General features: G+C 38.3%; 1 protein-coding gene across 1 annotated transcript in view; it reads left to right on the plus strand.

Annotated features, from left to right (window-relative positions):
* The window catches only part of tln2b (talin 2b), a 182,943-nt gene that overhangs the window by 111,350 nt on the left and 49,232 nt on the right, over window positions 1–22,361 (plus strand). Inside the window, exons 20-31 of the mRNA XM_067379062.1 lie at window positions 959–1,125; window positions 3,997–4,125; window positions 6,305–6,418; window positions 6,501–6,614; window positions 6,719–6,853; window positions 7,946–8,074; window positions 8,171–8,273; window positions 13,491–13,699; window positions 14,173–14,292; window positions 14,445–14,642; window positions 17,443–17,582; window positions 19,435–19,528. Of these exons, the coding sequence (XP_067235163.1) occupies window positions 959–1,125; window positions 3,997–4,125; window positions 6,305–6,418; window positions 6,501–6,614; window positions 6,719–6,853; window positions 7,946–8,074; window positions 8,171–8,273; window positions 13,491–13,699; window positions 14,173–14,292; window positions 14,445–14,642; window positions 17,443–17,582; window positions 19,435–19,528 (1,652 nt within the window). The remainder of the gene's footprint in view (window positions 1–958; window positions 1,126–3,996; window positions 4,126–6,304; window positions 6,419–6,500; window positions 6,615–6,718; window positions 6,854–7,945; window positions 8,075–8,170; window positions 8,274–13,490; window positions 13,700–14,172; window positions 14,293–14,444; window positions 14,643–17,442; window positions 17,583–19,434; window positions 19,529–22,361) is intronic.

The raw sequence follows: 22,361 nt of genomic DNA on the forward strand, positions 1-22,361 counted from the left end.
AAGTTACTTTTTACACCGTTTCATGTAATAATTTGCTCCACCTCTGTAACAACTTTTTCGCTGAAATCACTCGAGCCACATGACCTTAACGTTAGTTAATATTGGCTATTAGTGGATATTACTTTATGATTTTTTTTATCTTATATGCAGAATTCAATGTAAATAACTGCAATAATGGCAAATAACAATAAGGTTATAGAAGAAACATTACTGTTTAAATACATCAAAATGTTCTCAAAGGTGAACTTGACCTCCAGTCTGCACATCCTCAAGTTTACAAACATCCTCAAACATGGCGGTGCTTCAGAAGTGGGGTAGTCGCCCACATTCAGCTGCAAACTTGCAGTCGGGTCTGTTATGAAAAGCCCACTTTTCATTTCCTGGTGAATCAAATCAAATCCTTCCTTTTTGTTTTTTTCTAATTTAACTAAAGTAAAAGGGGTGAATTCTGTTTCATGTCGATTTAACAAGCTTACTATTTTCACTCTGGATCCATCCTACGTTTGGAGAGGTGAAACACCTCTTACGCACACCTCTCTCCCTTGATAATCTTGTCAACGCTTGTATTTCTGGATCTGTGTAGGTGTTTGGGAAATACAGAGTCCATTTATGGAAAACGAGTAGGCACACTTTTGAAAGGGCCCTTGATCAATGATGTACTTCAGGTCACACGGGTGCACAGCCATTTGAGCGCTTCAGTTCCTGAAGTGATATGCAGAGAAAATGCAGAAAGATTGATTTTCAAAGAGAACAGCTTCAGCTGTGCCAGATTCACACACATCAAAGAAACGTGGAATGGCTGTCAGGTTTATTTTTTCCACTGAAGTCAAGGACAGTGAACATAATGTAGAAGGAGCCAAGAATATGCCAGTATATTTTTCTGAAGAAATATAAGAATCTGCCCACACAACATGCTGATATTGTGATGTTTAAATAACATTTATTTTCACATTTACAGGTGAAATGGTACGACAGGCGCGGGTTTTGGCCCAGGCAACCTCGGATTTGGTGAATGCGATGCGTTCTGACGCTGAGGCTGAAATTGATGTGGATAATTCCAAGAAACTACTTGCGGCTGCCAAGCTGCTGGCCGATGCCACTGCCAGAATGGTGGAAGCTGCAAAGGTATGAAAACTAAAGCAAGATACAACCTCGACATTTACAGTATATGATTTTACATACAATGATTTTTAGACATGTACCATGGTTTGTTACCATGTTTGTTGACGGGTACCATGACATTTACACCAAATGATAATTTTGTATTTTGTAAATTTGTGTTGTGTTGTGTCGGTTTTGCTTATTTTGTTTTGGTTGGTTGGGTGTTTGATTTATTTTGTATCTTGTTATTTTGTTTTTGTATGGATTTTGTGTTTTATCTTGTTTGGTTTTGTTTTGGGATTTTGTGTTTTGGTTTGTTTGGTTTTGTTTTTTGAGTTTTTGTTTTGATTTGATTGTTTGGTTTGGTTTTTTGATGTTTTGTTTGGTTGTTTTGTTGTTGTTTTTGTTTTGTTTGGTTTTGTTTTTTGTTGTTGTTTGTGTTTTGTCTTGTTTGGTTTTGTTTTTTGGGGAGATTTTGTTTGGTTTTGTTTTACAATTGTTTTTGTTTTGGATTGTTTTGTCTGGTTTGTTTTTTGTGCTTTTGGGGGATTTAGTATTTTGTTTTGTTACATGTGGTTTTGTTCTTTTGTTGTTTTGTTTTTAGGATTTTGTGTTTTGTTTTGTTAGGTGTGGTTTTGTTTTTTATTGTTGTTTTGGGGGGTGAGTTGTTTTGTTTGGTTTTGTTTTACAATTGTTTTTGTTTTAGATTGGCTTTGTCTGGTTTGTTTTTTTTGGGGTTTTTTTTTTGTTGTTGTTGTTGTTTGGGATTTTGTGTTTCATTTGGTTGGGTTTAGTTTTGGTTTTTGTTGTTTTGAGCCTTGGTAATAACATTTTGTTTGGACATGTGTTGTGCAAAAATGTTTTTTTTTTTTTTTTCAGCCATGGTTTTTGTATATGTGGCATGTTACCACCATACCATGGGATTTTTTTTTTTAACATGTATTATGGTTACACAATGCTTATACCTAAACAATGACAATACCTTGTTACTTTTTGGACTACCTTGGCATATTGTGAAGACAATATGCCAAGGTACCACGATACAATACCCTTGATACATGTTAATCATTCAGTACTATATCAAATTTTACCCTGATTCAATGTAAAATGCGGCAATGGTACTGGCACAGATCTTTTTTCAAGGAAGAAAAAGAATAATATGGCTAGATGTATGCAATTGTATCCCCATTTTACATTTTGTTTTAAAATCCAGGACCCAGAATCAGCAGCCACACTGTAAAATGTGCTTCCCCTCGTCATCAGTTTTTCATCTCTGATACCTGAAAGAGCCCTGAGCCATGATTTAGATTTGACTGATGATGAGATGGACCACTGAATCGATTGTCAATCTCCATCAGCTACGTAGAGATGTATAAATGGCCAGGATGTGATTAATATGCAGACGTATGAAATGCTGGTTTATGGCTTGTTAGGCACATTTGATGCATGATACATTAATCACAACATCACTGCCATTACTAAACGTAAAGATGAGGAATGCGCCACAGACGGTTTCCTTGGTAACAGAGATGGTGCAGACGGCCCCTAATTCCTCTTTGCATTGAATGTTTTGTAATGCGTCGTAAGTGTGCAGATAGCATAGCCAAGAGTTCTGCTGTCGCTGACAAATTTCCCTTCACAGGGTTGACCGAGTCTGGGATTTATCTGTGACAACTTTGTCCTTTGAGAATTGCCTTTCACTTTCTGTTTAACCATTAAGCAAGGAGATAAAATGGAACAATGAGAAACATCAAGGCTTCAAAATGGCATATTAGATACTAGTTTTGAATGGAGGTAATATGCAGAATGTATACTGTCAGTGTCTATATATGACTACGGTATATACTGTATGACTAAATTCAAAATAAAAAAAATTAAAATATATAATGCTTAAACATCATCTTGATTATTAGTTCATTAGACAGTCAGAGATTGGATTTATTGGATTAATTACCAGCTGGAATGGGATTGGATTAATTAACTGGACAACACTTGCTGAATAAGCATGCAATGTAGGTCATGCAACAACAATAAGGCATATTACTTTATGAAAAATGCATCATTATGTACCTTTGAAAGCCTATTTCCACATTACAGTAAAAAAGAAATTGACATTCTCTCATAACTGTAATATTATATTTCACAATTGTGACTATTTCCCATAGTTGTGCCTTTATCTCACATTTGTCATTTTTAAGCTCAATTTTTTGCCCCATAATTACTATAAATTTCAGAATTGTAACTTTATATCTCACAGTTTTCATTTTATTTCCCATCATTTTGACTATATTTCATAATTTTGACTTGGTGTCTCGTAATTGTAAATTTATTTCATGTAATTGTCTTTACATCTCACAATAGTGACTATATCTTGTAATTGTGACTTTATATTTCACAATTGAGATTATTTTTCATAGTTGTGGCATTATATCTCAAATGTTACTGTTATTTCACATAATTGTTACTTTACATCTCACAATAGTAACTATTTCTTAATAATAGAGAGTTTATATCACAGTTTTGAATTTTTCTCATAATTGCGACTTTATTTCTCATTACTGTGGCTATATTTTAAAAAAAATAAATGCAATTTTTAAAATGCAATTTTATTTAGCATAATTATGACATATCTCACAAAAAAATAGTTTTAAACATTTTATACAATTCAATTTAAACCATTTTTAGTGCTATAAGGTGGAGATTGGCTTTTATATATACTTCATATGTTACATTAAAATATTAGTGAGTATATAATGGAAAGTATGAGAAAATGTCCCAACACAAGCTAATTTTGCATGTCTATGCAGTAATGTAGCCTTCTGTTAAAAACAATTGACAGAATTGGGTAAAGTACATGAAACTAGTGCAGTAATTGTACTTGAATTGTATTTGCAGGGGGCAGCCGCATACCCAGAAAATGAAGACCAGCAGCAGAGGCTGCGAGAGGCTGCTGAAGGGTTACGGGTCGCCACCAACGCAGCCGCTCAGAATGCCATCAAAAAGAAACTCATTCACCGACTGGAGGTGAGGACATGCATAATCATCCCACCTCCCATTTAGTGATCCGCTCTTTTGTGTGCCTTCTAACACATGATTTGAACATAATAAATTATAGTGGAAGACTCTAATGAAATGGATTATAACCCCCTCTTCAAAATGAAAATGCTGTCATCATTTACTTATCCTCATGTAGATGACTTTTAAGTTTGAATCATTTGGGCCATTTTTATATTGTAGCTTTCATTGTATACAAAGAAAATCACAGATTCTGAACTGCCTGAAATGAGTCGTCAGTAATTCCAGTCTTATGTCCTACGTAGGTTTGTAACACATTTGTATAATGCCAGCCTTTGGTTTTCATTGGCTGCCCATGAACAACATCTACTTTGACCCTCAAACACTGTAGTCGTAGCTGAGGCTGGAAGAGTTTGAGAAGACACTTTTCTGTGTTGTGAGAGCAAATCTACTTTGCTGCACTTCCAAATGATGAGGACTCGGGCTTGAATTGATGCAGTAAAACCAACTCTATCAATACTGTTATTATCACTGTATGTACAGGTACTGAGGAGCTGAAATTCAGATATGGTAATGGGCGTTTCATTTCCGACAGCGGTAGACCAATCACAACAGACTGAGCCATCTGACCAATCAGAACAGAGTAAATAACATACAACAAACTGGGCCATCTGACCAATCAGAGCAGAGTAGACAAATCACAACAAACTAGGCCATCTGACCAATCAGAACAGAGTCTACCAATCAAAACAGACTGGGCCATCTGACCAATCAGAGCAGAGTAGACCAGTCAAAACAGACCGGGCCATCTGACCAATCAGATCAGAGTAGGTTCTCAGAAAGGAGGGGTTTAGAGAGAATCTTTTTTCTAAACATTTCAGACACTGTAAGAAAAGAGGTGATTCTGTAATATATATTATGAGAAAAAGTGTTTTTTTTACCTTGGATTCATATAAACATATTTTAGGAGACCTTTAAAACAAAATTAAGAGCATAATAGGGGCACGTTAAAGAGTTTCTTTCATTCATCATGGAGCTTGTTTGGTTTTGTTTTGTTTTGGGATTTTGTGTTTTGTTTTGTTAGGTGTGATTTTGTTTTGTTTGCTTAGGTTTGGTTTGGTTGTGTGTTTTGTTTTGGGATTTTGTGTTTTGTTTTGTTGTCTTATTTGGTTTTGTTTTTTGTTTTGGGGGTCAGTTGTTTTGTTAGTTTTTGTTGCTTTTTTGGTTTTGTTTTACATTTCTTTTTGTTTTGGATTGACTGTCTGGTTTGTTTTTTGCTTTGTTTGAGGATTTTGTGCTTTGTTTTGTCTTGCTAGGTTTTTTAACATTTTCTTTTGTTTGGTTTTGTTTTTGTTTGGTTTCTTCTGTTTTTTTCTTTGTTAGTTTGTTTTTTGTTGTTTTGGTTTGGGATTTTCTGTTTCTGGGATTTTCTGTTTTGTTTTGTTTGGTTAGGTTTAGTGGTTTTTGCTGAGCCAGCAATCAGAACAGAGTAGACCAATCACAAAAAACTGGACCATCTGACCAATCAGAGCAGAGTAGACCAGTCAAAACAGACCGGGCCATCTGACCAATCAGATCAGAGTAGGACCTCAGAAAGGAGGGGTTTAAAGAGAATCTTTTTTCTAAACATTTCAGACACCGTAAGAAAAGAGGTGATTCTGTAATATATATGAGAAAAGGTGTTTTTTTTTTTTTTTACCTTGGATTCATATAAACATATTTTAGGAGACCTTTAAAACAAAATTAGGAACATAATAGGGGCACGTTAAAGAGTTTCTTTCATTCATCATGGAGCTCAGAATGGTTACACAATGTTCTTTTGCTCTTGCATCTGTTTAGACCAAGACTCATATTAGCATGGAAGAGGTAGCTTTTTATCTGTATGTGTTGTAAGACACGATGTAAGCAGTCCAGTTTCCATAGTGGGTATTTTTCCAGTCACCAACAGTTTCAGCCAGTGGAATTCAGCGTTGTGGTTCTGTTCTCTTCTCTTCTCTTCACATCAACAAAGATGGCCTTGTTCTTGAGGTCCTTTCTTACCATCTATCATCTGTTCTCACACATGGGATATTCTTTCATAATACAAAGAATCGACAAAGAAACAGTCCATCACTGTGTCCACATTCACTATTTCCTATGTTAGTAATAATTGATGCTGTAATTCATTGTTTATATTTGTCTGGAACAGAATGCAGCTAAGCAGGCCGCAGCGGCAGCGACGCAGACCATTGCTGCCGCCCAGAATGCAGCAGCATCCAATAAGAACACCATGTCACATCAGCAGCTCGTGTTCAGTTGCAAGGTATTGTGGGTCCGAGAAATTCAGGAGACTCATTTATAAGTCTACAACTATTCTGACTTTTGGTTTTGTGGATGCTTTCCAGGCTGTGGCAGACCATATTCCACAGCTAGTGCAGGGAATGAGGGGCAGTCAGGCCCACCCGGAAGATCTTGGTGCTCAGCTCGCCCTTATCATCGCCAGCCAGAGTTTCCTGCAGGTAAAACACACAATTCTGTGTCTGTTTAGCACCCCCAACTTGGCATTAAATGATCCTTACATTGTTTTTTTGTCATCGTTTATGTTTTGTTTGTCTTCAAACAGCCAGGAAGTAAAATGGTGACGTCTGCTAAAGCGGCTGTTCCGACGGTAACTGACCAGGCAGCTGCGATGCAACTTGGTCAGTGTGCCAAGAACCTGGCCACCTGCCTGGCAGAGCTGCGCACAGCTGCACAGAAGGTACCCACAGTTCACTGCCTTACAGGAGACCTCACAACACCTTTAAATAAATGGGGTGTGTTCACACTTGGCAGGTTTGGTTCGATTAAAAAAAATTCTGGTGCAGTTTGACTGAAATATGAACACAACATGGACCAAAAACAGGATGTGAAGTCACAAGATGTGGTGTAGAAATTCCAATTCCAGTCTTTCCATTACTCAAGGGATAATTCAAGCAGAAAAGTTTTCTCATAATTTAAGGTGCTGCCCACATATACTGTTGCGCAACTAATTTTTTCAGTCAAAATACAATAGGAAACTGCTCGATTGGAAACTTTGCATGAGGGCGAAAGATTTCCCTATGTGGATTTTGCTACAGGTTCAAGTTGGTCATGCCATTTGCTGCTTGATATGAAAGCGACTTCTGTGTTTGTTGTGTTATGTTGTGTGGGGGCTTTCGTGGCTTATTGATTAGAGAGTCAAACTCAGCCCCATGTCATCCAAGATGTTCATGTCTTTCTTTCTTCAGTTGAAAAGAAATTAAGGTTTTTGAGGAAAACATTCCAGGATTTTTCTCCTTATAGTGGACTTCAGTGGCAACCATCGAGTTGAAGGTCCAAATTGCAATTTCAATGCAGCTTCAAAGGGCTTTAAACGATCCCAGCTGAGGAATAAGGGTCTTGTGTAGCAAAACGATCATTTTCAAAAAAAAATAAATAAAAATGATATACTTTTTAACCACAAATGCTCATCTTGCACTGGGATCGAGTAGATCGAGCCCTTTGAAGCTCCATTGAAACTGCAGTTCGGACCTTCAACCCATTGGTAACTGCTGAAGTCCACTATAAGGAGATTAGTCCTGAAAATGTTTTCCTCAAAATCCATCATTTCTTTTCAACTGAAGAAAGAAAGACATAAACATCTTGGATGACATGGGGCTGAGTAAATTATCAGGAAATTTTAATTCTGAGGTGAATTAATCCTTTAAATGTAGAGGACAAATTCCAAGTATGGGTTACTATACCATGCCACTTTCACTTTTTATACATTTCTATATTATTGACAATTGAACTTTTTTTAATGCAAAATTTTTCTTTATGTATTGTTTCATAGGCTCATGAGGCATGTGGTCCTCTGGAGATTGACTCTGCTCTCAATGCTGTTCAGACATTGAAGAGTGAACTACAGGATGCCAAAATGGCCACACTGGAAGGACAACTCAAACCACTACCGGGAGAATCGGTAGGTGAAATGTACCACATAAAAAATAGAAAGATAATCAGACTTGTTAGCAGTACCATTTTTACCATAACTTCTTCACAATGCTTGTGTCTGTAGTTGGAGAAGTGTGCTCAGGATTTGGGGAGTACGTCTAAAGCTGTGGGCTCCTCTATGGCTCAGCTACTGACCTGTGCCGCCCAGGGCAATGAACATTATACTGGTGAGATGACTTATGTGGCTTTACAACATATGAAACAAAATACTTCAGGAGAATCTATCTGTGCTGAATACAAAACGCACAGTATTACAAACAAGAGGACAAACAGGATTTACACAAGCAGGACATGTTCCTGGATTAACATCTTATTAACATCCAATCATTACCCTCAGATTTTTGAGTTAAGGCTTTTGTTGTTTAGTAGAACACGAACAGTAAATGTCGATCCATCAACATTTCTTGATTTGTAAAGCATTTTAAGCCAAATGAATGTACCATTTGAATAAAAATCTGAATAAAAACTCCAAATATGCTTAATCTTAAGCAATATACAATTGGTTCAAGATATATCTTCTTAAAGGGTGGTTGATTATGATTTCAACTTTTTAACATTGAGCAAAAACAGTGTCTGCAAAGTTACGACGCTCAAAGTTCAATGCAAAGGGAGATATTTTATTTTAAAGAATTCTCTGTTTAAGGACTACAACAAACAGCTGGTAGGGACTACAGTGAGCTTCTTCCCGGGTTAGTGACACAAACCCTAAAATTTACATAAACCCTGCCCCCAAGAACACACATAAGGGCCATGTTGGGCTGCTTTAGAGAAGAGGAAGAGTTGTTATAGTAGAGTGTTAACATGCCGTCATTTTACAAACGAGGATCAATTTCAACGCTGAATTTGCACAAAAGATAAACATGACGGCACATGCTAGTCAATGAGTTGCTTCAACTCCACAGCAACTACATAAATGTATCCACTAACCATTCAGAAACGTCCAGTTTCATTCTAAAAGTTGTAACTTCTTCCTGAGTCTCTCCATCAGTGTCCGACTCCGGTTTGAACAATGTAAGGCTGAACACCGTTGCTGACAATCGTCATTTTGGCTGCGTGAGATTCTCCACCTTTGTTGTTGTTGAGCAACCGAAGCGTGAGCTGTTAAAGCTCCACTCTCTTCTGGAAAGGGGGCCAGGAGCAGCAGCTCATTTGCATTTAAAGGGACCCACACAAAAACATTTATTATAATATTGTTTATTCTTTTTCTAAAAATGCATCCACTAGATGCCAGTATCTCAAAAACTGGCTGAGTTTTTCCTTCAATGCTGCTTGTTCTGAATTAAAGGCATGAAAACAGAGAAGAGAGAGTGATGCTGTAACTTACCTGCACCTCCCATCAATTTTTTACTCTATCTGGCTGGATCGCTGATCTCAGGAGAGCTTCTGAAGACAGATTTTAATGGCACGCTCAAACAAATCCACTTCGGCTCCTGCAGCTTCTCAAGCCAAGGGTATAACTAACCCCTGTCCCTCATTAATCTTATTTTCACTAGATTTAACATACCATCAGCAATTGGGCTCTACTTGGCTGGATAATGCAATTTGATGCAATTTGCCTGCATTGGCCCTTCCCTTTTTTCGCTTTGAGTTCTATAAGTAAAGGCCAGATCCCATATGGCGCCTCATTTTCTTTCCACGCTCATTTGTCGGAACAGTAGGGGCATTCTGGGTCAGCCATGCACCAAAATGAGGCTTAAAGCTTTATTTGGAACAAGACATTTGGGTTGGGTGCTTCAAAAATGTCCTTCATTTTGCAATTACAGTTTATTGCACTAATGTAGTCAGTAAATGTAAAAAGTTTAAATTGAATGTATTGTACGGATATGAGTATGATATAAGTAGATGGCCAGTGTAAATTTTTCATGCCAGGTACTAGTGTTGATATATGAGAGAAGAGTGTGGTTGATACGCTAGTGGAAAAAAAAATTACTAAAATATATTTGAAATATATTTATATTGTGCTAAGTGTACTACAAATACTTTTACATATTTATGTGCTAAATAAAAATACCCTGTATTTGTACTTTTGGTATGCTAAACTGGTGTATCTAAAGTCTGCTAAATTGAAACAACTAATTTTGTACTTAATGCACTTTAATTGTACGGAAGTAGTGCTAAGGTCCAACTAAAGATATACTTAGATAGGATATTTGATTGTGTTAAAGTGGAACTATTGCAAGTATACTTTACACTTTATATATATAAGATCATACAATCCTTATTAAAGGTGCCCTAGAATTAAAAATTGAATTTACCTCGGCATAGTTGAATAACAAGAGTTCAGTACATGGAAATGACATACAGTGAGTCGCAAACTCCATTGTTTCCTCCTTCTTATATAAATCTCTTTTGTTTTAAAAGACCTCCGAAAAACAGGTGAACCTCAACATAACACCGACTGTTACGTAACAGTCAGGATCATTAATATGTACGCCCCCAATATTTGCCTATGCCAGCCCATGTTCAAGGAATTAGACAAGGGCAGCCAGTATTAACGTCTGGATCTGTGCACAGCTGAATCATCAGACTAGGTAAGCAAGCAAGAACAATAGCGAAAAATGGCAGATGGAGCAATAATAACTGACATGATCTATGATAACATGATATTTTTAGTGATATTTGTAAATTGTCTTTCTAAATGTTTCGTTAGCATGTTGCTAATGTACTGTTAAATGTGGTCAAAGTTACCATAATTTATTACTATATTCACGGAAATGAGCTGTCACTATTTTCATTATTAAACACTTGCAGTCTGTATAATTCATTCTTTATAAATCTCTCCAACAGTGTGTAATGTTAGCTTTAGCCATGGAGCACTATCAAACTCATTCAGAATCAAATGTAAACATCCAAATAAATACCGTACTTGCGCGATTAGACATGTTGCCTGATGAACACTTTGTAAAGATCAATTTTTTTTAGCTGTGTGAACTTTGTTTATGCACTGTTTAAGGCAAGCGTGAGCTCGGGGGATGGGGAGCATGAGAATTTAAAGGGGCCGCAGCCTAAATCGGCTCATATTTAATGATGCCCCAAAATAGGCAGTTAAAAAATTAATTTAAAAAAATCTATGGGGTATTTAGAGCTGAAACTTCACAGACACATTCAGGGGACACCTTAGACTTATATTACATCTTTTAAAAAGACGTTCTACGGCACCTTTAATAGTGATATTAAAACACCTTTTAGGCAATTAAGAAATGTATATTGTGCAATAAATACTCCAAATAAAGTTTAATTATAATTTTATAACAGTAAGTCTTTAGTGATGTGTCAATAAATATGTTAAAGGATTAGTTCACTTTCAAATGAAAATTACTCACCCTCAAGCCATCCTAGGTGTATATGACTTTCTTCTTTCTGATGAAAACAATCGTAGAAATATCATTAATAAATATCCAGTGAACAATACCAACGAGTATGAGCTGAAGAAAGTGTCTCCATCCACATCCATCCATCATAATCATACTCCACACGGCTCCGGGGGTTAATAAAGGCCTTGTGAAGCGAACCTATGCATTTGTGTAATAATCTAGATTTAACAAGTTATGAAGTAAAATATCTAGCTTCCGCCAGACCGCCTTCTGTATTCAACTTAGGAAGAAAGTGTAAACTGGCGTCACATCAGTTAAGCTGAATAGGGAAGACGTAGCATAAGCTTTTTGAACTGCTAGAGTTTTACTCTTTCTTTGTAAGTTGAATATGGAAGACTGTCTGGCGGAAGCTAGATATTTTACTTCATAACTTGTTAAATTTGGATGTGGATGGATTCCCTTTCTTCAGCTTCTCGTTGGTATCGTTCACGTTGGTATCGTTCACTGCCATTATAAAGCTCGGATGCATCAGGATATTTATTAATATATCTCCGATTATGTTAATCAGAAAGAAGAAAGTCATATACACCTAGGATGGCTTGAGGGAGAGTAAAGCTTGGGGTAATTTTCATTTAAAAGTGAACTAATCCTTTAATGGATTTGAAGTATACTTAGTATGAAATAAATTTATTGTAAATAGATTTTGCTATAGTTTTTTTTTTTACAAGGGTAGTTATCGAATGACGCAGATTATCAGAGTCTTTTACTGATAGATATAATCTCATAATGCCAAATATCGACCAATTAATCAGATTGTAAATATATCTGTCAATCACAATAGATAAAATCTCATAATTTGTAATGTTAGCCGATTAATTGGTCCAATCGCTATGATAAATATAAAACAATATCTGACGATATATTGGTTGATCACTGATAGATATAATCTCAGAATGGCAAATATCGGCCATTTAATTTGTGTGATGCATATATTTTTCAATCGCAATGATAAATATAATCTTAGAATATTGCTTTATTAATCAATCAAGCCAATATATCGGTTGATCACTGATAGATACAATCTCATAATCCCACATATCGGTAATCGGCCGAGAGCCGTGGGAACGGAGTGAGTCTCACGGAGGAGCACGGAAGGAGGAGTGACGACAGTGAAGGACGAGCGAGGACCTGGCCTGGACTATTTATGTTGTGTTTTATTATGCGGCAGTCGTCCGTGAAGGGCTGCCGCTTTGCCACTTTGTAATTAAAGTTTGTTTTAAGGTTTGCCGGTTCCCACCTCCTTCTTCCCTGAACTTTAAACATTGCTACAGTGGCACTGTGCATTATGGCCAAACATCTCCATTTTGTTCTCTTCTGTCCAAAAGACATTGTAGTCTTGTGGTTTGTTCAGATGCAACTTTGCAAACCTAAGCCGCCATGTTCCTTTTAGAGAGAAGAAGCTTTGTCCTGGCAGCCCTTCCAAACAAGCCATACTTGTTCAGTCTTTTTCTAATTGTATTGTCATGAACTTTAACATTTAACATGTTAACTGAGGCCTGTAGAGCTGTAGCTCTTGGGGTTTTTTGCCATTCCTCTGAGCATTGCACAGTCTGACCTTGGGGTGAATTTGCTGGGACGTCCACTCCTTTTTCACTTGTGAATAATCATCCTTACTGTATAATAATGGACTTCAAATTGTTTGGAAATGGTCTTCCCAGATTGATGGGCAGCAAAAATTGCTTCTCTAAGATCATTGCTGAACTTCTGCTTTTATAGAGTTGGTCACACCTTTTAATTCCTATGGAAGCAGTAAGGGTGTACTTAGTTTTTCACACACAGCTTAGTTTAGCTGGCTTAGTAGCCTAGTTTTTATTAAATAAATAATAACACTGTGTAATATGTCATGTGTTGTTGTTGTATTTACGTAATTTTAAGTCTTGCTTAAGACCAGATTATTTTTTTTATGTCCTGATATGTAAAACCATAGAATTCAAAGAGGGTGTACTTTCTTTTTCACATGACTATATTATTCAATCGCTATAATCCCAGACGTGTGTGTGTTTTCGACAGGTGTGGCAGCAAGGGAAACCGCTCAAGCTCTGAGGACATTGGCTCAGGCCGCGAGGGGAGTAGCAGCGAGTACCGTGGAGCCTCAGGCTGCGGCGGCCATGTTGGACTCTGCATGTCATGTGATGGAGGGCTCGTCCATGCTAATCCACGAAGCCCACCAAGCCCTGGTGTGCCCTGGTGATGCTGAGAGCCAGCAGAGATTAGCACAGGTGGGACGACGTAGATTCAACCTTTAAACAACAGAAAAATAAACAGATGTCTGGCCATCTGCGAGAAGATTTACACAAGGTTACATAGTTATCCAAAAAGCAATGGTATATATCTACTCGTCTTTATTTGAGGCCAGAATACTTTTTTAGTCTTCTTCAGCTACTGTGTTAAAACCAGATCAATCTCCCATCAGCTCCCTCTTGGCAGTTATCTCCAATAAACAGAGCTATTTTCTATTGTCTCTCTTTCTCGGCGGCCCTTTTTCTGGAAGGTGCTAGTGCGCCTCCTGATTCGAACAGGTTCCTTTGGGATACAAACATATTGCTTGGCATATGCCTCTGACAGTGGCATAAATTAGGGACATGGATTTCTCTGTTGTGCCGAGGGGCTGATTTAAATTTTAGATTCAAGCTGCATCTCTCTGGGCCTTTGTAGAGTTATTGATGGGAGTGTACGTGTTGGTGTTTTTCAGGTGGCGAAGGCCGTCTCTCACTCCCTGAATAACTGTGTGAACTGCTTACCTGGACAGAAAGATGTGGACATGGCTCTCAGGAGCATTGGCGAGGCCAGTAAGAAATTGCTTGTGGAAAATGTAAGTTCTTTGTCAGGTCTTTGAAGCTAAATGTTTCGAAATATCATTATTACATACATTTTTTGCAGTTTATGAATGCTCCTTTTGATCATGTTTCATGAGTGATAAGCTCAACCAAAACTCTGACGTTTCACCCTCTCCTGTTTTTCCAGCTTCCTCCATGCTCCAAATCCTTCCAAGAGGCCCAGACGGACCTGAACCACACGGCAGCCGAGCTGAACCATTCGGCCGGGGATGTGGTGCAGTCTTCACGTGGGAGCAGCAGCCAGCTGGCTGTGGCCTCTGGGAAGTTCAGCCACGACTTTGACGAGTTCTTAGATGCCGGCATTGAGATGGCCGGACACACTCAGGTACAGTTCCAATGCCTTCTTAGACCTTGGAGACAGTTCATGATGTGCTCCGCCCACAGAGAAATCTCATTGGTCCAAAAAGTGTTTAATTTAGTCCCAAAATGGGTCGTTCTAAAGAGCCCAGTGAATTCAAGCATGATACTGTGATAGGATGCCACCTTTGCAGTAAGTCGTTTTGAGAAATTTCATCCCTGTTAGATAATCCACAGTCAACTGTGAGTGGTATTATTGGAAAGTGAAAACGTTTAGAAACACCAACAACACCAACTCATCCATGAAGCGGAAGGTCTCGTAAAGTCACAGAGCGGGATCACTGAGTGCTGAGGTGCGTTAAAGTCGCTAATGCTCTACTGATTCCATAGCTGAAGAGTTTCTAATTTCAACTGGCAGCACAAAAACTGTGCGGCGGGAGCTTCATGGAATGGGTTTCCATGGCCGAGCAGCTAAATGCAAGCCTCACGTCACAAAGTACAGTGCCAAATTTTGGATGGAGTGGTGTAAAGCACACTACCACTGGACTCTGAGCAGTGGAAAACATGTTCTGTTGAGTGACGAATCACGCTTTTCTGTTGGGCGAGTCTGGGTTTGGCAGATGCCAGGGTAACATTACCAGCCTGACTGCATTGCACCAACTGGCAAGTTTGGTGGGGGAGGGATAATGGTATGGGGCTGCTTTCAGGGGTTGGGCTTCCAGTGAAGGGAAATCTTAAAGGATTATTCCACTTATAAAATTTTCCTGATAATTTACTCACCCCCAAGTCATCCAAGATGTTCATGTCTTTCTTTCTTCAGTCGAAAAGAAATTAAGGCTTTTGATGAAAACATTCCAGGATTATTCTCCTTATAGTGGACTTCAGTGGCCTCCAAATGGTTGAAGGTCAAAATTACAGTTTCAGTGCAGCTTCAAAGGGCTTTCAACAATACCAGACGAGGAATAAGGGTTTTATCTAGAGAAATGATTGGTCATTTTCGAGAAAAAAAAAATACTTATATTTTATAACTGTATATGCTTTATAAACACAAATGATCGCTTTGCACATGCTTCCGCTTTCCATATTCTTCAAAAAGCTTACGCCGTATGTCCTACGCCTTCCCTATTCAACTTACGGAACGAATGCGGCACCAGTTCCATTTTTTTCCGTAAGTAGAATAGGGAAGGCGTAGGACACACAGCGTAAGCTTTTTGAAGAATACGGAAAGCGGAAGCACGTGCAAGGCGATAATATGAGATTGTAAAGCATATACAGTTGTATTTTTGTAGAAAATGACCGTTTCACTAGATAAGACCCTTATTCCTTGTCTGGTATCGTTTAAAGCCCTTTGAAGCTGCACTGAAACTGTAATTTTGACCTTCAACCGTTTAGGGCCAATTGAAGTCCACTATAAGGAGAATAATCCTGGAATGTTTTCATCAAAAGCCTTAATTTCTTTTCGACTGAAGAAAGAAAGACATGAACATCTTGGATGACATGGGGGTGAGTAAGTTATCAGGAAAATTTTATTTGAAAGTGGACTAATCCTTTAATGATTCAGCATACCAAGACATTTTCGACAATGCAATGCTTACAACTTTGTTGGAACAGTTTGAGGAAGGCTCTTCTATTCCACCGTATCTGTGCACCAGTGCACAAAGCAAGGTCCATAAAGGCATGGTTGGATGAGTTTTGTGTGAAAGAACTTGATTGGCCTGATCTCAACCCCATCGAAGACCTTTGAGATGAACTGGAACGGAGATTGTGAGCCAGACCATCTCGTCCAACATCAGTGCCTGACCTCACAAATACTCTACTGGATGAATGGGGCAAAATTCCCACAGAAACACTCCAAAACCTTGTGGAAAGCCTTCCCAGAAGAGTTTTAATGTCTGTGTATTTAGAATCTGATGGCATTGCAGTTCCTGTTGGTGTAATGGTCAGGTGTCCCAATACTTCTCTCCAGATTGTGTATGTTAAAAAGCTACCCAAACAGAAAATTTTGTATGCATTTTAAAGTTTTGATTAATTTGTTAATTAGCGCTTCTCATCCAATTCACTCAGGCACATAATTGTCCCAGAGAGCATGAAGACGCTCCACCCTAATGAAATCTTTAATGTTCTGGTTCTGCATGTTTTGTTGATTAATTTGGAGAGGCAAGGGTTTGATGGAGCATGACATGCCCATTAAAGGAAGACTGAGGGATAGTGAGGGACACGGTTTTCTGGACGAACAGGCCAGAAGCCATAAGCAGTGAGACTAGTGCCCATCTATATAACAAGTAAACTGCCAAAGTTTGTTATTTTAGAGCAAAATTACAAAAGCATATACATTTTTCTCATGAATATTAATTATGTAGTATCATGTAATTAATGTTCAGTAGCCCCACATGCTTTGTTGAAAAGAAAATGATGACAAATAGGCGCTAGCCATAGTATATTTGCCATTTACCGGCTTTTTCAGTCTGTTGCTCACACATAGTTGTCGTATGGCTACAGAATATATGAAATATGGCGCATTAATAAGTCATTTGGACCTAGTACTTTATGGTACTTTTACATCCTTTTTAAAGCTTGAAAGCTTCTATTCCCAATTATAACTGCATAGAAAAGTGAAAAGTCTTTTTTGTTTCTTAGAAGAAATAAAGTCATATGGGTTTAAAACAAAATTATAGTTGTATCATTTTTGGTGAACTATCCCTTGAAAAAAAATTTTTAGCCATAAAATATAACCTCTTTTCAAAGAAATGCACATTTTTCTGCTGAAATAAAGTTGAAAAGCAATATAGTTTGACTGCACGCTGAGCTGCCATCTTCTGTTTCCACAGTCCAAAGATGACCAGATCCAGGTGATTGGCAACCTGAAGAACATCTCCATGGCATCCAGCAAGCTGCTGTTGGCTGCTAAGTCCCTCTCCGTTGATCCAGGGGCGGCAAATGCCAAGAACCTCCTCGCAGCTGCGGCACGGTAGGAATGAGCTTTATTCAGTGACCTGGGGAGAGTTTAGTGATCATTAGCCAATCAACCTGAGGGCCAGCCTGTGGCAAAGAATGAGCTATTCAGCTGAATGTTTTCACAAAATGAGAAACTTTGTGTATAAAAACATACCTACTTCAAATTCACAAATCAAATTCGTCAGCTAAATCTGACAAAACTTATTTTTGGGGGCATCCTCATTAGTAAAAACTGTTTAAATATAAAGTAAAGTTTGTTTTTTTGTTTTTAATTGTGAAAATGTATAATGTTTTCTGTTAGGGTCATTGGATTGTGGATTAGGGTTTGGTTATAGTACTTTTAACTGGCTGTATATAAAAACCATGGAAGTTCTGTTTATGTTGTGGGGACCAACACATACTAGGTCTAATGATCAAAAAACAAACATTTGTGTGAGAGAGTGTTTATTTGTTTGATAATGTGTTTTTGTTTGTTAGTTTTGAGAGTGTTGGAATTTGTTTGTTCGGGTCTTTTGTTTGTTTGGTGAGTGAAAGTTTTCTTTGTTAGTGTGCTTGTTAATTTTTATGTGTGAATGTTTGTCTTTGTGTGTTTGTTATTGTGAGTATGTTTGTGTTTGTTAGTGTGTTTTATCTGTTCTTGTGTGAGTATGTTTGTGTTAGTGTTTGAGATTTGTTTGTTATTGTGTATGTTTGTTTGTTAGTGTGTGGGTTTTGTTTGTGTTTGTTAGTGCTTGAGTTTTGTTTGTTATTGTGTATGTTTGTTTGTTAGTGTGTGGGTTTTGTTTGTTGTGCGAGTGTGTGTGTGTGTGTGTGTGTGTGTGTGTGTGTGTGTGTGTGTGTGTGTGTGTGTGTGTGTGTGTGTGTGTGTGTGTGTGTGTGTGTGTGTGTGTGTGTGTGTGTTGTTTTTGGTAGTGCTTGAGTTTTGTTTGTCATTGTGTATTTTTGTGTTTGTTAATGGGTGTGGGTTTTGTTTGTTAGTGCTTGAGTTTTGTTTGATATTGTGCGAGTATGTTTGTTAGTGTGTGTGAGTTTTGTTTGTTATTGTATGTTTTGTGTTTCTTAATGTTGCTTTTTATCATGTATGTTTGTGTTTATTCGTGTGCACATATTTTTTGTAGTGTTTGAGTTATGTTTGTTAACGTATGGGTGTTTTTTGTTTGTTTGTTTGTTTGTTTTTTGAGTGTTTTGCTAGTATGTTTGTTGATTTGTTTAAATGTTTTGTTTTTTAGCATGTGAATGGATTTGCTTGTATGTGAATGTTTTTGTTAGTGTGTGTGTCAAGTTTGTGTGTTCCAACCGCCTCCACACAGAAATACGGTGTAAAAGATGTAATAAATAACGTCATAATAAAAAACCTAAAAATGGAGAATGGTTTTGGGTTTGAGTTTGGTTTAGGAGTATGATTAAGGGATAGAAAATGTTATATATAGCTCAATATAAAACAATAGAAGTCAGTGGAAAGTACCTATCATGATGAAAAACAATTGTGTGTGTGCGAGAGAGAGAGAGAGAGTTGAGTTGTGCTGCAGAATCCTCTCAGGTACCGCAGGAAGGCAGCAGCTCCTGAGGGTTTTGGGCTAGATTGATTTCTGCTTCCTTAATGAGGGACAGAGGAGACTGACACACATACACACAAACACACACATACACTCACATCTAGGCTCATATCAGTGTAACAAAACATTTTGTCATGATTCTGATTAATTTGTAAGACATCAATGTTAGTGCCTCCTTTCTATATTTAAAAGGGGCTGATAGCTCCATGAGTCTGAAAAATAGAGATTGAAAACGAATTGCAAATTCTTTAAAAGGGCTTTTTGTGTCATTCTGACTGTGTGTGATTTTTCTGCTGTTTTGTGTTTCAGAGCGGTTACAGAAAGCATTAATCAACTCATCACACTGTGTACCCAGCAGGCACCAGGACAAAAAGAGTGTGATAATGCTTTACGAGAACTCGAGGTACTTGAACAAACAGTCACTTCAAAACAATCTGTCAAAAGAGTTTATTAAATTTTATATTTGAGATGTTTATTGATAATATTATCATGATAATGTACTTCTATAAAAGTAAAGAATAATGAGACTCTTATCGGGCGATTAAAAAAAAATATCGCCGTTAATCTATTATCAAAGTTGGGTTGGGAGCTGGGTCTATACTACGCAAGTTATGATGACTTTCACCTTGATATTTTAGCGTGGATGTATACCTAGCCGAACTGACCCTTCGCAAAGACCCGCCCCCCTTAGTTACTGTTGCTTTGTCCGACAAGCCGTGGCGCTGTCATGCCACACGCAGTGATAAATGCATCACGGAGCAAAGAGGATACTGACAACACGTCGACGGACAAGACAGAGCAGGTTACTTATGATATTTAATAAAGTCCCAGCTTTAAAACTGTGTAGTTTTTTAAGAAATTCAAACAATAAAACCTGTTTTCTTTAATGTGTCGTGACCATGGTCGTGACAGATTGCTGTAGCGCCTCAGCTCAAGAGGCTCGTAAACTGATCATCTCTTACTACGAGTCCATTTATAGCATCAAATAAACATGAATGAACAAGAGAATCAATGTTGTTTCAAATGCGGAAAGATGTCAATATACAAAATATAATATACAAAAGTTTAACTCCACCGAGGTTAATCTTCTAACTCTTATCTGCTTTGTCGGACAAAATGGCGGATTACTTTTAGTCATTTGCTGCGTTCCAATTCGCCTACTTATAGTACGCCCTAAAAGTATGTACTCTTTCTGTGAACAAAAAGTACTTACTTTTGAGTGTGTAGCAAAAGAGTAGACAAGCTTTGGGACATACTATCACGCCATACAGTTGCGTCTTTGCTCTCTGTCGCATCCAGTCACCGTAAACTTCCCTGTCAATCATCTTACATCCTCCACATTTCATTTAGCTAATTTCCTACCGTATCGGAGAGAAATGCAGCACGTCGATCTGCAGTCGCGAGTCTTTCATGTGGAGAACTCTCCTCATATTAATGCATAAAGATGCATTTAAAACTTAATGGCCAATCAGATCTTTATAAAAGTCCACATTGGTATTTGCAGATGAAAAATAACATATAACATTAAATAAATATTTTCTATCAGTTTGAACTGATTATTAGTCACTCAAACAGCCTCTCAGCCTCTATCGTGCATATTCGTCATGTTTTGTAGTTCTGAACTGAATCCTCGTACAACGTGCAATGGGTTGTGGGCAATATTAGCCTTTATAGTGTGCACGGATCCACACTTCAAAAATCTACCGGAAATAGTAGACCATCCGGGGACTTTTGGCATACTCTTTTCAACATACTATGCTTTGGCACACACTTATTTTAATCTCACATACTATTTAGGATGGATAGTATGGACATTGGGACGCAGGGACAATTTGGGTATCTCACATATTCTGAATGTCTTAGGCAGAATGCAAATGAGCCATTTTAATCTAGATTAATCTAGATTTAAAAAAATGCCCACCACTATATATATATATATATATTACACAGTATCTCACAGAAGTGTGTACACCCCTCACTTTTTTGTAAATATTTTATTATATCTTTTCATGTGACAACACTGAAGAAACGACACTTTGCTACAATGTAAAGTAGTGAGTGTACAGCTTGTATAACAGTGTAAATTTGCTGTCCCCTCAAAATAACTCAACACACAGCCATTAATGTCTAAACCGCTGGCCACACAAGTGAGTACACCCCTAAGTGAAAATGTCCAAATTGGGCCCAATTAGCCATTTTGTCTCCCCGGTGTCATGTGACTCGTTAGTGTTACAAGGTCTCAGGTGTGAATGAGGAGCAGGTGTGTTAAATTTGGTGTTATCGCTCTCACTCTCTCATACTGGTCACTGGAAGTTCAACATGGCACCTCATGGCAAAGAACTCTCTGAGGATCTGAAAAAAATAATTGTTGCTCTACATAAAGATGGTGTAGGCTATAAGAAGATTGCCAAGACCCTGAAACTGAGCTGCAGCACGATGGCCAAGACCATACAGCGGTTTAACAGGACAGGTTACACTCAGAACAGGCCTCACCATGGTCGACCAAAGAAGTTGAGTGCATGTGCTCAGCGTCATATCCAGAGGTTGTGTTTGGGAAACAGACGTATGAGTGCTGCCAGCATTGCTGCAGAGGTTGAAGGGGTGGGGGGTCAGCCTGTCAGTGCTCAGACCATACGCCGCACACTGCATCAAATTGTTCTGCATGGCTGTCGTCCCAGAAGGAAGCCTCTTCTAAAGATGATGCACAAGAAGGCCCACAAACAGTTTGCTGAAGACAAGCAGACTAAGGATTACTGGAACCATGTCCTGTGGTCTGATGAGACCAAGATGAACTTATTTGTTTGAGCGTGTGGCGGCAACCAGGTGAGGAGTATAAAAACAAGTGTGTCTTGCCTACAGACAAGCATGGTGGTGGGAGTGTCATGGTCTGGGGCTGCATGAGTGCTGCCGGCACTGGGGAGCTACAGTTCATTGAGGGAACCAGGAATGAGCAGAGCATGATCCCCTCCCTTCAGAGACTGGGCCGCAGGGCAATATTCCAACATGATAACGACCCCAAACACACCTCCAAGAGGACCACTGCCTTGCTAAAGAAGCTGAGGGTAAAGGTAATGGACTAGCCATGCATTTCTCCAGACCTAAACCCTATTGAGCATCTCTGAGCATCTCTGGGGGATCCTCAAACAGAAGGTGGAGGAGCGCAAGGTCTCTAACATCCACCAGCTCCGTGATGTCGTCATGGAGGAGTGGAAGAGGACTCCAGTGGCAACCTGTGA

The sequence above is a fragment of the Chanodichthys erythropterus genome, chromosome 24, assembly GCF_024489055.1.
Source record: "Chanodichthys erythropterus isolate Z2021 chromosome 24, ASM2448905v1, whole genome shotgun sequence".
Classification (NCBI taxonomy): Eukaryota; Metazoa; Chordata; class Actinopteri; order Cypriniformes; family Xenocyprididae; genus Chanodichthys; species Chanodichthys erythropterus.